We start from the raw sequence: 14,559 nt of genomic DNA, 5'->3' as shown, positions 1-14,559 counted from the left end.
GACTGCTTGCTTTTCCCAGTCCAACATGGCGGAAGCGTGTTTGCTGTTTCTGAGAGCCATGCACATTGCCCCAGCTCCAGGGTCGCAACGGGTCTATGTCAGCATTAAGCAATTTGTAACATGCTGCTCACAGACCCCATTTAAGTGCTTGGCCTCCTGAAGGAGCCAGAGCTGTATGTGCAACTATCATGATCCAGGAAGCCGCCATTTCTTTCTTTTTTGTTGTTGTTTTTTGAGACAGGGTTTCTCTGTGGCTTTGGAGCCTGTCCTGGAACTAGCTCTTGTAGACCAGGCTGGAAGCCGCCATTTCTTAAAGAAGCTGCATGGTCCCCCCCCCCCCCCCCCGCTGCTAATGCTGAATCAGGAAGACCTCTCTTAAAGGACCTGCAGCACCCCTGCTCACTGCCAGCAAACAGGGCCCATTCAGAGTTGTGCTTAACTCTGTTCTTTTATGTCTAGATTTCTTTTCCAAGCTTTTTCAGGTTTCATGTGGATGTAATCAGCCCCATGGTGGTACACCGATCTATAGATGGAGACTGCTTGTTTGTTTCCTGGCTGCCCAGACCCTAAGTAATCACACACAAACTGTATTATGGCAACACTGCTTGGCTTGTTAGCTCATGATTCTTATTGGCGAGCTCTTATGTCTTAAATGAATTCATTTCTATTAATCTGTGTATCGCCACATGGTTGTGGCCCACTGGTAAGGTTTTGTTTGGGGTCCGGCGTCTTGTCTCCTGCAGTGGCTACATGACTTATCTCTTTGACTCTGTCTTCTTTCCTTCTCTCTCTGCTTGGAATTCCCGCCTTGCCCTATTCCATGCTGCAATAGGCCCAAAGCCAATTCTTTATTAACTAGTGGTATTCACATCATACAGAGGGGGAATCCCACATTAATGGTGTATTTTCTTCTGTGCAATTTACAGACAAAGGTGAGGGTGAAAATGTACAATGTTCAGGGAAGCATCTGTTAGCTTGCCTCTAAAGTACAATTGAACCAAAGTTTGATCACTGTGTTGTATATTCACAGTGCGTTTTCCAGATCCTTAAATGGAGACTATGGCTGTCTACACACTGAAAAAAAAATTTGACCAAGTCATTTTCTTTTTATTATTATTTTTAATTTTTTGTATGTATATGTCTCTTTGCAGTACATGTGTACATGAGTGAGTGTGTGTGTGTGTGTGTTGAGGACAGAGATTGGCATCAAGTGTCTGTTCTCTGTTGCTCTTATTTTTTGAGCAGTGTCTCTTACTGGGCCTGGAGTTCACCGTGGGTGTTAGGGAGCCGACCTCAGGTCCTCATGCTCGAAAGGCAGGCACTTTACCCTTTGAGCCATCTTCCCAGTGTCCTCCTTGGTTGTTTTCAGTTGACAGCAGGTAGGTTATTTAGGCTCAGCATTTGTTTCAATTCTAAAAATAGCTAGTAGATTTGAAGTTCAAGTTAACAACATGATTTTAGAGCTGGGGTAGACTTCTCCCTCTCCCCGTCCTACTGGGCACCAGAGTGGAGATTCCTGTGCTGGGGTTCTCACTGCCGTCTAAGCTGGACATTCTCTTGCCAGTAACTCAGTACAAGCTCTTTAACTCGCTGTCGATGACCTTAGCTTGTCTCCCAGGCTACATAGATTGGGGCTTCCTGTGTAGAGCAGCCTGTCTCTTTCTGAGCGAGCTTCTCTGTCCACTCACTCTCTGTTTACTCCGATTGCCATGACTTGACATCCCTTACATATGGGGTTCCTCCCTCACAGGGAAGGGGTGACTTTCTAGTGTCTCCGTCCTTTTGTCATAACTGATGTTCAGATAGTGTTGTAGATGTCTCTCTCACTGCTGTCGAATGCAGTAGGTGGTAGGATCACTTCCTGTGGCGTGACAGTATGTTCCTGTGGACTCCATAGAACCTGACATGGGGCTCCACACTTGCTTGGCCAGTGCATGTTAGGCTTAGTCTTCTATCACCATGGCCATTTCAGAATTCTTTTTTCTCCTTTGCTGTTCAAGGACAAACACACAGAAAACATAAGTGGTATTTTATTGTTAAATGAGCAACATATGACATTATTAGACTTTCCTAGTTTAAATATTATCCACATATAGTATTGTAAATTTAATCACTGCATTTTGCCTGCTCATGATAGGTCATTGAAATTATGGTCGCTGTTACTGAAATGGTCATAGAATTATTGTTCTTATTGCTGTTGTTATTATTAGTGAGATGGAGTCCCACACTGTAGCTCAGGCTGGCCCCAAACTCGGCAATCCTCCTGCCTCAGCCTTCTAAGTGCTGTGATCACAGGGCAGAGCCATTGCTTCTGCCTTTGTACCATTGTGAACACACACTCTCTAGGCTTTCAGCAGAAATCTGGAGGCAAAATTGGGAGTGTGTGTGTGTGTGTGTGTGGGGTAGCTATAAAACACAGTTCCTAAAGTCTTCTGGGCTCTGTAACTGCAGGAGTCAACAATTGTCAACAGTTGCTGGCAGAAGGTCTTCTGCTCTGCCTATGCTTCCCTTGAGCAATAAATCTGGGCCTTTCCCCCCCACTTAGTGAGCCACAGGCACTGGTAGGAATTACCTGTTATGGAGATAGCCCTTATTTAGCTCTTCCGAAACAAACACCTACAACCTCTTCAAAACCCCTCTTGCCTGCTGGACACCAGTGGTAAGGATGCTGGCCTGGGCCTGTGTCCATGGAGCTGGGCAGGAAGGGAAAGTATGCCTGTCTTTTGGATGACTTGGCCTTCAGGTCAGACCTGTTTACACCAAGGCTGGCCAGCTCTCTAGGAAGAACTGTCTGATTTTGGAATCCTTCTGTATCTACTGAGGCACTGACCAGACATGGTCTATCTGTCTCCAGAAGGAGCAATTCACAAAAGGCAGGCAACAGACACCTCTTCTGACCTTTTGGGAGCCAGGGAGATGATGACTGTATAGAATTTAGAACATTTGAGTGTTATAGGAATCCACTTGTTTTTTTAAGATCTATTTTTATTTTATGTGTGTTTGCCTACAAGTATGTATGCGCAATGCATGCATGCATGCCTGGTGCCTGCAGAGGCCAGAAGACAGTGTTGGATACCCTGGGACTGGAATTGTAAATGGTTGGGAGGCCCTTTTTGGGTGCTCGGAACTGAACCGGGGTTCTCTGCAAGAGCAGCAGGTGCTCTTAACCACTGAGCAATCTCGCCAGCCCCATCCACTACTTAGGTTTGTCCTTAAAACATCCAGTGACTAGTTATGTCACAGAAAGCATTTTTTAAGGTTGCACACTGTTATAGCTAGACACCCATTTACCTGATCACTAAAGTGCTTCCTGGGCAGCTGTCTCCCAGAGACACCTGCTGTATTGGTGTCTTGTTCCCACCACAGTTAGAGCTGAGAACACTTAGGCCCGTGTTCTTTTGGTATCCGTGACTTTTGTTGAAAGGCCTCTCTTCTTATATTACCGTATGCCCGTTGTTAATACCCTTTTGGAAAATAGAAGTTTTGGGGCCCCTGTGTGGTAATGTATTGGATGAACCCCCCCATGCCTTCCTGACTTGTGAGGGAGGATCCCCTTTTATTTCTTGCTGGGTTTTCTTTTCTTTTTAAAGATAAAATTATTATTGTTTTTGTTGTTATTGTTGTATGTGTGCACCTGTGCACAGGGACACACACCATGGCACCTGTGCGGAGGTCAGTCTTCAGTGGTGTCCTTCCACCATGGGTTCTGGGGATTTAACTCAGTCATTGAGCTTATGTGACAAGTGTTTTTACCCTCAAGCCACCATCTCTCGGGGTCTTCCTGCTGGGTGCTCTGCATTGGCTGAGGAGGTCTTGGAGGGGGCTTCTGACTCCGCCAGAGACTTAGCAGCCTCTGTAAGCAGCCATCTGAATGGGATACTCTCAACACCACACATTGAAAGAGGACAGGACACTGCTTCCCGGGTATGGGGGACATGAGCAGAGAGGATAGTTACAGTGCTGGCTCCCTTTGAGGCACTGCCCACTTCTTGTCCAGAGGCGGGCTCCCCTGTGGTCCGTGGCTGCTATGACAGGCAGCCATATAGAGATGTGATGTGGCTGCTTGGCGCAGCCCTTTTGGTAACTGCTCCTGTGGTTTCAGATCAGTATCTGAAGACGCACGTGACCACAGCAGACCTTGTCCTCAACTGTGCCCCTACACTTGAGTGAGCCCCTTCCTCACACTCTCTCTCACGGGCATATATCTTCCCAGGACCTGTCCATAGCTACTGGTATATTTCTAGCCCTCAGAATCAACATGGGCCATGCCTGAGCGGCATAGCTGCCATTCTTGTTCCCTTGGGTTTATAGCAGACCAGCATGTGTCTTTTTGTCCGGAGGGGAACAGTCTGCAGTCAATAGATTCTTCATGTGCAAAGACAGGAGAGAATAAACCACGGAAGAGAAGTGCTTCTGCTTTATCTATTACCCATCGACTATGCAATCTTAACCCGAGTAGACCCTTCCTTTGCTCTTCTGCTCCTCCATACCAAGTCCCTAGCCGTGTCTTTAGCTTATGGTTGTCAGGGCTTCTGCACAGCCTGAGATTTAGCTTACCTAGTACTTTCTGTGTTGTGTGTGCTCAGGTGCCTGTGTGTGCAGGTGTACCTGTGCACGCATAAAGTTCTGAGAACAATTGTGGGTGTCATCCCCCTTTCTTGGAGACAGGGTATCTCAACTGTCTTGGAACTCACTAAATAGGATAGTGGCTGGCCAGCAGGCCCTAGGGATCTCCTGTCCCTGCTGCCCCAGCCTGGGGTTATAAGCACACACTTTCACGCCAGGCTTTATTGTATTTTATTTTAGGTCCTGATGCCTGTGTGGCTGAGCGAGCCATCTCTGCAGCCCTTGTTCTCACACGTGCCGTAGGTTTACATTACCCTTTATGGCTTGAATGTACCCCTCATTCCTGGAACTGTTTGCTTTCTTCTCGGACATCCAGTGGCCACCCTTTCTTGCCTCAGATCTGCTGTCCCACACAGGGGCACTCTCCCCTTCTGGGTATTCTGAGATGCGTTCCCAAAGCCATAGCCCGTGTCTCACTGTGCTACGGTTTCTTTTTCTTCACACATCCTAGTGGAGACACTTTTCCCTAAGACTTTCTGTCACGTGAGCATAGCCAGCCAACTTCTAAGTCCAGGACGAGCCCAGTGTGATGGGTCTTTCCCCACTTCCTTTACTTTCTGTTAAATGAGATTGTCAACAGTAGTGCCTCAGGCAGAAGTTCTGCTTCTGTAGGTCATTTTGCTGTAGTCTAGAATGTGGAATATAAACTATCTGGGGCAGGGTTTTTGTTTGTTTGGTTTTATTTGTTTTCCAGCACCAGGGGCCAAATCCAGGGCTGTGTGCGTGATGGCAAGCATTCTACCACTAAGTCCCCAGACATTTAAAACATTACATAAAATTATCTTTATGCCATGTGCATAAAAAGTATATAAGCATAAATGCATTTCATGTTTAGATGTGGGTCACATCCAAGATATTTCATAACACGTATGCAAATATTCTAAAGCCTGAGAAAATGAAACCCAAAACACGGTTAGGGTTAGAGTTAGGAAGACCCACCCTGTCATAGGATGATGAGTGGCTGATGTCAGAACTGTCCTTGCAGACACAGCCTCATCTAGCTGTCAGCTCATACACTCATTTAGTTGTCAGTAGCCAGGGCCTCAGCAGACTGCCTGCTGCCGTCATGTGAGGGTTGCAGTATGAGGGAGGCTTCATGGTAGAATTCAAGAAACTCTCTAGGGGCTGAATCTCCCGGTGGGCAGGGGCATCATCTAGTGAGTGCAGTTCTTCCAGCACCTTCTGTCACTCTAGTGTCCTGCCCACCCAGAGAATCTTAGTTGGCACTTTAGGAATTTGTCTGAAGGTATTTACTGTCACCTGTGTTTTAGCTTTTTATCCCCACCCACTTCCTACCTCGCTGGCAGTTGGAGGGTAAAATAAAGACCTCTTTTTTCCCTACTGCCTCCGGTTGGGTTTTCTCATTTTGTATTTCCGCCAGGCTCTCCATAGCCTCCCCAGCAGCATCTGCTCCCTAACCCTGGAGTTGTTGCCAGCATGGTGTGTCTAAAGTGGAATCTCAGTGCAGATTAAAAAAAAAAAAATTAAAAATGTGTGTGTGTGTGTGAGAGAGAGAGAGAGACAGACAGACAGATAGACAGACATGTGCATACATGTACTGCAGCACAGGTGTGGAGGTCAGGGGACAGCTTTTGGGAGTTGCTCTTTGCCCTCTGGGTCAGTAAACAGGAGAATGGTAGGTATGTGTCATGAGGTTGGTGCTCCAGGGTACCATGCCGCCCCAGCACTCCCAGCTCACCCTCACTGATATCTTCACCTCCTGCTGCCATGCCAAGGGAAGCCATGTCTTGGGGTGGGTGGGGATGACTAGATTCATCTAGTAATTCATTCACTGTTGTGGGCTTAGACCTTATCACTCTTGGTATGAAAAGAAAAAGCCAGAAAAATATCATTGCCTTTCCGTTCTAATTAATCTTACACAGAGATCCTTGAGGTTCCAGATAAGTTCTGTTTAAAATATCTGGTAGTTTAGCCATTTTTAAAGCAAATGATTTAGCGGTCTGGCCTTCTTGTTTGTTTTATTCTGCTGTTTTTGATATTGAACCCGAGGCCTCTTGCCTGCTAGGCAAGCGCTCTGCCACTGAGCCCACTTCACCCTGTTTTATTGCTTGTTCACAGTAGTGAGCTTAGTCCTGTAGTTGGCCCCACTCTAGAAGAGGTTGGCTGGTGTGTGTGTGTACGTGTGTGTACTTAATGTTGTCCGAATATTGTTACATATGACTGCTGTTATTACCCAGTGCGGGACCTGGCCTGCTAGTAAGTACTGAACTCCTTCACTGTAACAAAAGTTGATAATTCCTGTTGAATCGGAAGGATTCTCTCTTCCTCTGTCCAGGTGAGAGTACAGGCTGAGGCCAGCAGGTGACCTGGCAAGGAGGAGCTCCGTCTAGAGGCTTGCCTGGCTGGTTTGAACCTCCTGCCCAGGCCAGCCTGGGACGGTCTTCCCCTAGAGCTGGGGGGAAGAGAAACTGCTCCCTGGCCTTTGCATCCTTCCTGGTCCAGAGTCACTGCCTGGAAGAGACTTTTCACAGCCTGCTTCTCGTTCTCTAGGCTACCAAGGGAAAGGACCCAGTGCCCGGGGCCAAGGATGGGAAGAGCCTTCTGAGTGGGCCGGTGCCTGGAGAGGCCAGCTGGACACATCAGCGCCAACGGCGTCTGCAGGACCATGGCAAGGAGAGGAGGGAGCTGCTCTCCACCTCCTCCTCCCAGGTATAGGGTGCCCAGGCTGCCGAGGCACCTTTTGGGTTTCCTCTGAGTTCTGCCTGGCCATTGTCCTCCGATTCCTTGGTCCCCTTATCAGGAGGAGATGCTGGCTGGCATAGGTGCACTGCCAAGGCCCTTCAACAGATCTGGCTTCACACCCAAGTTCTCCCCTCTGTCAGCCTGAGGTGCCTCGCTTCTGTCTCAGTCCAGGGTCCACAGCTGTAAGTGGGGTGCTGACATCATCATTAAGTCAGGGAATAAGCCATGAGTCACTCAGCACAGAGGCTTCCTTACCCACAGTCCCCTCTCGTTAAGCTCCGCTCCCTACCTGTGCTGGTGGGTTTATGTCAACTTGACACAAGCTGTGGTCATCTGAGAAGAGGGAATCTGATTGAGAAAATGCCTCTGTAATGTCGGGCTGGAGGCAAGCCTGAAGGGCATTTTCTTAATTAGTGATTGACATGGGAGTGCTTGACCCATTCTGGGTAGGGCCATCCCTGGTCTGGTGGTCCTGGGTTCCATAAGAAAGCAGACCGAGCAAGCCATAGGGAGCAAAGGAGTAAGCAGCTCCCCTCCATGGCCTCTGCATCAGCTCCTGACTCCAGGTTCCTGCCCAGCTTAAGTTCCTGCCCCAGCTTCCTTCAGTGATGAACAGTGAGATGTGAAAGCCACGTAAACCCTTTCCTCCTGCCTTGCTGTGCTCATGTATTTCCTCACAGCAATACGGAACTTAAGACAGAAACTTGTGCCAGGATGGTGGGGTATTGCTGTGACAGGCCTGGCCATATTATTTTTGGGAGGATTGTGGAAAGGCTTTGGAACTCGGGGCAAGAAGATCCATCGAGTGTTCAAAGCTTGGTGAGCTGTTCCGTGGGTGCTTGGAAGAAATGAATGCTGAGAGAAATGCAGACAGTGGGAGGCCTGGCTTGTGAAGTCTCAGAAGAAAACTTGACAGTTACTTAAATTGAATATTTGATATTTTGAATTAAGATTTTGTGGTTCCAGTCAGCTGGGGCTGAATTTACAAGCTGGGGCTGTGGTTTACTAAAAGACTGGCACCATAACAGACACTTTTGCCATGCTGGGACGGTTGGTGCTGGTCAGCTCATCTGAGAAGTTAGCTGTGGTTATGAATAGACACGCGTCACTGAGGTGAAACCTTCCGGTGAATGTTTCCTGAGCGTCACCGCCAGAAGCTGTGTTCCAGAGGTGGCCAAGGTGTACCTTGGTCTGGTAGCCAAACTCAGTAGTTAAGAGTCACCCAGGTGGTACTGGTTTTAAAGGCATGAAGGGGTCGCGGAGAGCTGCTGAGGCTTGGCACTGTGAGAGGCCATTGGTGAAGATTGGTAACAATTGAAGCCCTGTGATTGAAGGGGTCATGCAGAGAAGCTGAGGCTTGGCACCATGAAGAGAGGCCATTTGTAGCAGAGACCCCAACAACTTGGAGCTGCTGGTACCATGGGACAAACACTAAGAACAGCCGCGGCGGAGTGGTGCCTGCCAGAGCTTACCAGACCGGCTGTGTGCTGCAGAGGGCAGAGCCAGAGAAGCCCCTTGGAGGAGCCCAGAAGATTATGAATGGATCCCAGATGTTGGACACTGAATTATTTATACCGTTTGAGTTTGGTTTTTGCTTTGTTCAGTTTACGACTGTGCCTTGGTTCTTCCCTTTTGAAGTAAGAAAGTATTTAGTTTGATTTTGTTTTATAGAAGCTCACAGCTCCTGTGAGATTTTAAGCTTTTTAAAAGATATTTTTGATTTTAAAAGAGACTAGGTATTTTTAAAGAGACAACTTCTAAAGTGTTTCAGTTTGTAAGGCTGTGGGACTTTTTATGTTTGTGGACTGTTTATAATATGATGTCTTTGCTGTGATCTTGGGGATGAACAAGAAAGGAGAGGTGTGGTTTAACAATGATGTGTTTGTTTTAGTGTTAGTTTTGTGTGAACTTGACACAAGCTAGAGTCATCTGAGAAAATACCGCCATACTATTGGGCTGTAGGCAAGCCTGTAGGGCAGTGGTTCTCAATCTTCCTAACGCCGTGACCCTTTAGTACAGTTCCTCATGTTGTGGTGACCCCAAACCATGAGAGTATTTCATTGCTACTTCATAACTGTAATTTTGTTACTGTCACGAATCATAATGTAAACATCTGATATGCAGGTTTTCTGATATGTGATTGTGATCCACAGGTTGAGAACCACTGCTCGAGGGCATTTTTCTTAATTAGTGATTGATGTGGGAGGGCCCAGACCATGGGGGGTGGTGCCATCCCTGGGCTGGTGGTCCTGGATTCCTTAAGAAAGCAGACTGAGCAAGCTATAAGAAGCAAGCCAGTGAGCAGTACCCTACCATGGCCTCTGCATCAGCTTCTGCTGCCAGGATCCTGGCCTGTTTGAGTTCCTGTCCTGACTCCTATTGATTTTGAAAAGTGATGTAGAAGCAAAAGCCAAATAAACCCTTTGCTCCTCAACTTGCTTTGGTCATGGTGTTTCATCACAGCGATAGTTAACCTGACTGAGACACTACCCTCTGTCTGGCCTGCACTGAGACGTGGTCATGCTGAGTCCCATCAGAGAGGGCAAGGCCAGCCCTCTTCCCCATCCAGGGCCTGTGAGGAGATCGCAGTTCCCAGGAAGAAGGGACCTGACTCCCAGGGGAGGTGTGCGTCGCTCTAGAGACTCAGCTGACCTCATGAGCAGTGACCACCCTTAGTCACCTAGGGTGTTTGTGTGGTGAAGGAGACCCTTCCTAAGCTGACACGTCTCTGCTTTGCTGGTCACAGTGTGCAGAGAAGAAGCCAGAAGGCAGTGGCCCAGAAGCTGAGCCCAGCCTGGAACTCCACACGGGAACAGTGGAGCCGCTGGCCCGGGTGTCCACAGCAGGCTCCGAGGGAGGCCGCCCCGAGCAGCCCTTCATAGTGCTGAGCCAGGAGGAGTATGGGGAGCACCACTCATCCATCATGCACTGCAGGTGGGCCGAGGGGTGAGGAGCTGGGGTTTTAGACAGCCTGTGGGAATGCTGGTGGCAGGAAATGTCCCTGAAGGGTCGTTAGAGTCCTGCTGGCCTAGATGCTGCTGTCGTGGTGGCTTCCATCAGACCACTCAGGTTTAGTTCTTTTATGTTAGTGTGTTGTGTATGGAAATTTTTATCGTGTGTGTGTGTGTATTTAAACATCAGGAAAGTGTGGCCTTGAACAACCCTGAGTGAATGCAAGGCGCAGGCAGCTTTGCGTTTTGACAGTCCTGATCTGTACCCAGCCCTTGGCTTGATCTAGAGCTAATGGGGGAATCTCCGAATCTCAGATGGCAGGTGCCCTGAGGGCACAGTCTGAGACTGCTGCTGTTCCTTTCCTGTGTTCCCGGCACAGCCTTGCACGGCATGGTGTGTGCTGGTATTTTATTTGTGTGTTTATTTGTGTATTTCTTATTGTGCATATGTGTGCTTGTTGTCGTGTATGTAAACGTATGCATGCGTATAGAGGTCAAAGGACAGCTCTTGGGAACTGGTTTTTCCACACTTCTGTGGGTTCCAGGATTCTGAGGCAATCTACTAGGCTTATGCAGTTAGCATCTTGACTTGCTTTTTTTCAGGAACATGAGCCGTGTGTCTGGTGCCCTGTCGTATTTCCTGGGTGGATGTCTGATTCTAGAGTTGTTCACACTTATCCTCTGAGTGCAGGTCTTGCGCTTTAGCTTTGATTCAGTTGGAAAGTTGGGAAACCATGACGGTATCATTGTTGGCCCTAGAGGATGAGGCCAGAATACTAACGCCTCCTTTTGTCCCGTACAGAGTGGACTGCTCCGGTAGGAGAGTTGCCAGCTTAGATGTGGATGGGGTCATCAAAGTGTGGTCCTTCAACCCCATCATGCAGACCAAAGCATCCTCCATCTCTAAGTCACCCTTGCTGTCTCTGGAGTGGGCCACCAAGCGAGACAGGCTGGTAAGTGAGGCGCTGCATGCAGAGCTGGCTCTGTATTCCAGGCTCAGACTTCTCTCTCACAGGCTCTTGACAGGCCAAGCTGATGAGGTAAGCTGAATCTCCCCTCCGGTCGCTACCAGTCCGGGGGCCAGGACCATACATCTAGGAGTAGCCCAGGTGGCCATGAAGTTACTCCTAGAGACTGGAAAACTCCATCCTGTCTGCTGGTCTGTCTCAGGAGACCCCTGGGTCCTCCTGACCACCATGTTTCTGATACATTATTAATACACCCTCTGCTCTGGCTGAGACCTGCCTGTCCTGGCTCAAAGAGCAGCGGCTTGTGCTAGCGAGAGGACAGTGTTCTGGTTTGTGGTTCCCACAGGCCCCGTTGCCCTGGGAGTGGCCCAGTGTTGTTTTCCCAGTGGACTTCCTATCTGAGAGAGGGTTTTCAGTTAAGGAGTTAAAATTGATTGCTTGTAGCCGAAGAGACAGGCACTGGTTTTCCCAGATGTCTAGAAAACACAGGAAGGAATTGCCCTCGTGTCAGGGCTGTCTCTGAACTGTGTTCGCTTGCCAAGTGGGTGCAGAGGCCATTGCCTAGCTAATGTTCCTCGGGATACCCAGGCCTGGATTGCTCTGGCATTGATTTCTGTTATTCAGTTCTACACTTTTATCCAAATGAGTCCTATGGTCCCAGAGGCAGGGACCTTATATACTTATATACTCTATGTATTCTGGAGTCCTTGATGGAACCAGGCCAGAGCTATCCCTGCAAAGACAAATAGAATAGTCACTACGGCCTCCAGACTGACCAGGGCCAGGCCTATGGAAGGGTAGAGAAAGTAGGAGCAAAAGGAAGGGTTGGAATAGCTGGGATTTAAAACTGAAAGAAGGGGGGAAAGGTCAGAGGGTCTCAGGTAACCAGCCAGAATATTTTTGGGTGTATCTCCTCATCACAGACATCATAGAAGTCTGCTTCCTGTTGCTATAACAGCGTACTTGAGACTGGATAGTTTATGAAGAAAAGAAGTTTACCTAGCCCACAATTCTGTAGGTCCAAGAACATAGTTCCAGCATGTACACTATTCTGTGAAGGCTCCTTTGGCCGCAGCACCTGCATCATGATGGGAGCTTGTGCCAAAGGGAAAGATCCCATGGTGAGACAGGAAGACAGGGAGATAGGGGCAAAGCTTACGTTTCCACAACTCTCAAGAGGGAGAACACATTCACTCTGAGCCCATCATTAATCTCGCCCGAGAGCGATGCCTCCGGTGGTCTAACCACCTTCTACTTTGCCCCACGTCTTCAGTTCCTATCCCTTTCACACCAGAGTGCTGGGGACCAAGCTGCCAGGACACAGATTTAGATCAAAGCACATGACCTGGGTTTTGCATCTATTTAAGATTGGCTTTGATGTCTTCATGACATTTTCTAAAAATATTTAATCAAGTGGGTGGTGGTGGTGTACACCTTTAATCCCAGCGCTCAGGAGGCAGAGGTAGGCAGATCTCTGAGTTCAAGGCCAGCCTGGTCTACAGAACAAGTTCCAGGACAGCCAGGGCTACACAGAGAAACCCTATCTCAAAAAACTAAACAAAGCAAGATCTTCATTTTCTATTTTGTCTGCATGTATGTCTATGCACCGCATATGTGCCGGGTGCCTGAGGAGGCAGGAGAGGGCATCAGATCCCCTGGTCTAGATGGTTGTGAGATGCTATCTAGGTGCTGGGACTGGAACCTGGTCCTCTGGAAGAGCAGCTAGTTCTCTTAACCAGTGAGCCATCTCTCCAGCCCGTTTGTGGCATTTTAAATGAGGTCCATTGTAGCCAGAGTTTCCCTGGCTGCCTGGATAAGTGGGTAACGAGCTCGCCTGTACAGCTTGCCCAGCTCCGCACCATACAGGAGTGGGCCTCTCTCACCGTGGTGGTCCTCCCTGACTCCTGTGCTGTCCTCCTCACCTCCCTGCCTCTTCTTGTTCCAGCTCCTGCTGGGCAGCGGTGTGGGGACGGTGCGTCTTTATGATACAGAATCCAAGAAGAACCTCTGTGAGATCAACATCAGCGATGACATGCCCAGGTGAGCAGGAGCCTCCCCACGCACTAGAAGCCCCCCCCTGCAGCTGCTTTGTGGACCCTACCTCCAGGAGTGACCGCCTCAGGGCCTGTGGTGGTGACTGTCTGACCCTGGCCTGTGTGTGTTGCAGAATCCTGTCTCTTGCCTGCAGCCCCAGTGGGGCCTCTTTCGTCTGTTCAGCTGCAGCTCCGAGCCTCACCTCCCAGGCGGACTCCTTGGCCCCAGACCTTGGCAGCAAAGGCACGAACCAGGTTCCTGGCAAGCTGCTACTGTGGGACACAAAAGCCATGAAGCAGCAGGTACAGGACCTGCCTGCGGGTCTTTGGGGGCTGGGCATGCTGCCTGGAAGGCACCGTGTGTAGCGGGTGCGCTGCCCACGCTCCCTGTGTTTTTGATGAGCGCCGTCTCCCTTTAGCGCGTTCACCTGAGGATTTTGATTTGTGAGAACGTCTCCAGGTTTTAAGTGTTGAAAAGTGCCGTGTCCCACTGGGCAGATTATGAGCAATGGAGTTGTGCCATCGACTTGGGTTACCCAGAACCCACCAACAGGCTAGATAGCTTACATTTTAGGAGAGGGCTCTGGTCTTTCTCCCACCCACTAGTAACTTAAAGCTGCATGGGAATCACGGGAGCAGCCAGATGTACTAAGGACAGGGGTGACAGCTGGCAGGAGACTGAGCACATGGCCCACCTGGAGCTGAGGCCTGCTCCCTCCAGGGTAATGGTGCTGGCAGTTGTTCCCATAGCCCTGGAGGGAAGTGGTGGTACTTCCCCTGCTTCTGTGTAGCGCGTGCTTACAGTGCCCACCTTGTTCCTAGCGGCCCTGTCTGAGAGGGACCGATTTCTAGATGTGTGGGCTGTACTTTCGAGCTTCTGCTTGCAGAAACAGACTGTGTGCCCACTGGGGACATCTCGCAGCCCTCTTAAGCCCAGAGACCACCCTGGACTCTTCACTTACACTCCCTGCCAAGTATGCCCCACTTAGATGTCGGGCGTTTCCCCCAGTCAGTGTGGCTTGTCCTGTGTCACTAGGGGCATTTCCTAAACATGTCTGTCCTCTGGACCAGTTTAGTCCTGCGTCTTCTCTACTGGCACTCTGAGGTTCTCCCTCAAAGTTCTCCTCCACAGTAGGATTCGTAACCCTTAAGTTTACTTAGGGATTTCAGTTTTTACCTTAAATATTAAATACTTAGAATAAAATGGAAGAAAATGGGAAAAGCAGTGGCATGGGCTCCTCACTTGGAAGTAGTTGTTCTTTTAACTAAAATATATAT

The 14,559-nt window shown here is 49.0% G+C and overlaps 1 protein-coding gene across 1 annotated transcript in view; it reads left to right on the top strand.

Annotated features, from left to right (window-relative positions):
• Positions 1-14,559, top strand: part of Wdr91 (WD repeat domain 91) — a 37,500-nt gene that overhangs the window by 10,159 nt on the left and 12,782 nt on the right. The window contains exons 7-11 of the mRNA XM_050148017.1: positions 7,138-7,296; positions 10,076-10,263; positions 11,083-11,233; positions 13,194-13,288; positions 13,416-13,584. Coding sequence (XP_050003974.1) covers positions 7,138-7,296; positions 10,076-10,263; positions 11,083-11,233; positions 13,194-13,288; positions 13,416-13,584 — 762 coding nt within the window. The remainder of the gene's footprint in view (positions 1-7,137; positions 7,297-10,075; positions 10,264-11,082; positions 11,234-13,193; positions 13,289-13,415; positions 13,585-14,559) is intronic.

Source organism: Alexandromys fortis, unplaced genomic scaffold, assembly GCF_014885135.2.
Source record: "Alexandromys fortis isolate MF-2015 unplaced genomic scaffold, M_Fortis_MF-2015_v1.1 scaffold_57, whole genome shotgun sequence".
Lineage (NCBI taxonomy): Eukaryota > Metazoa > Chordata > Mammalia > Rodentia > Cricetidae > Alexandromys > Alexandromys fortis.
Note: the sequence above shows the minus strand (reverse complement) of the source record. Positions and strands in the feature narration are given on the sequence as shown.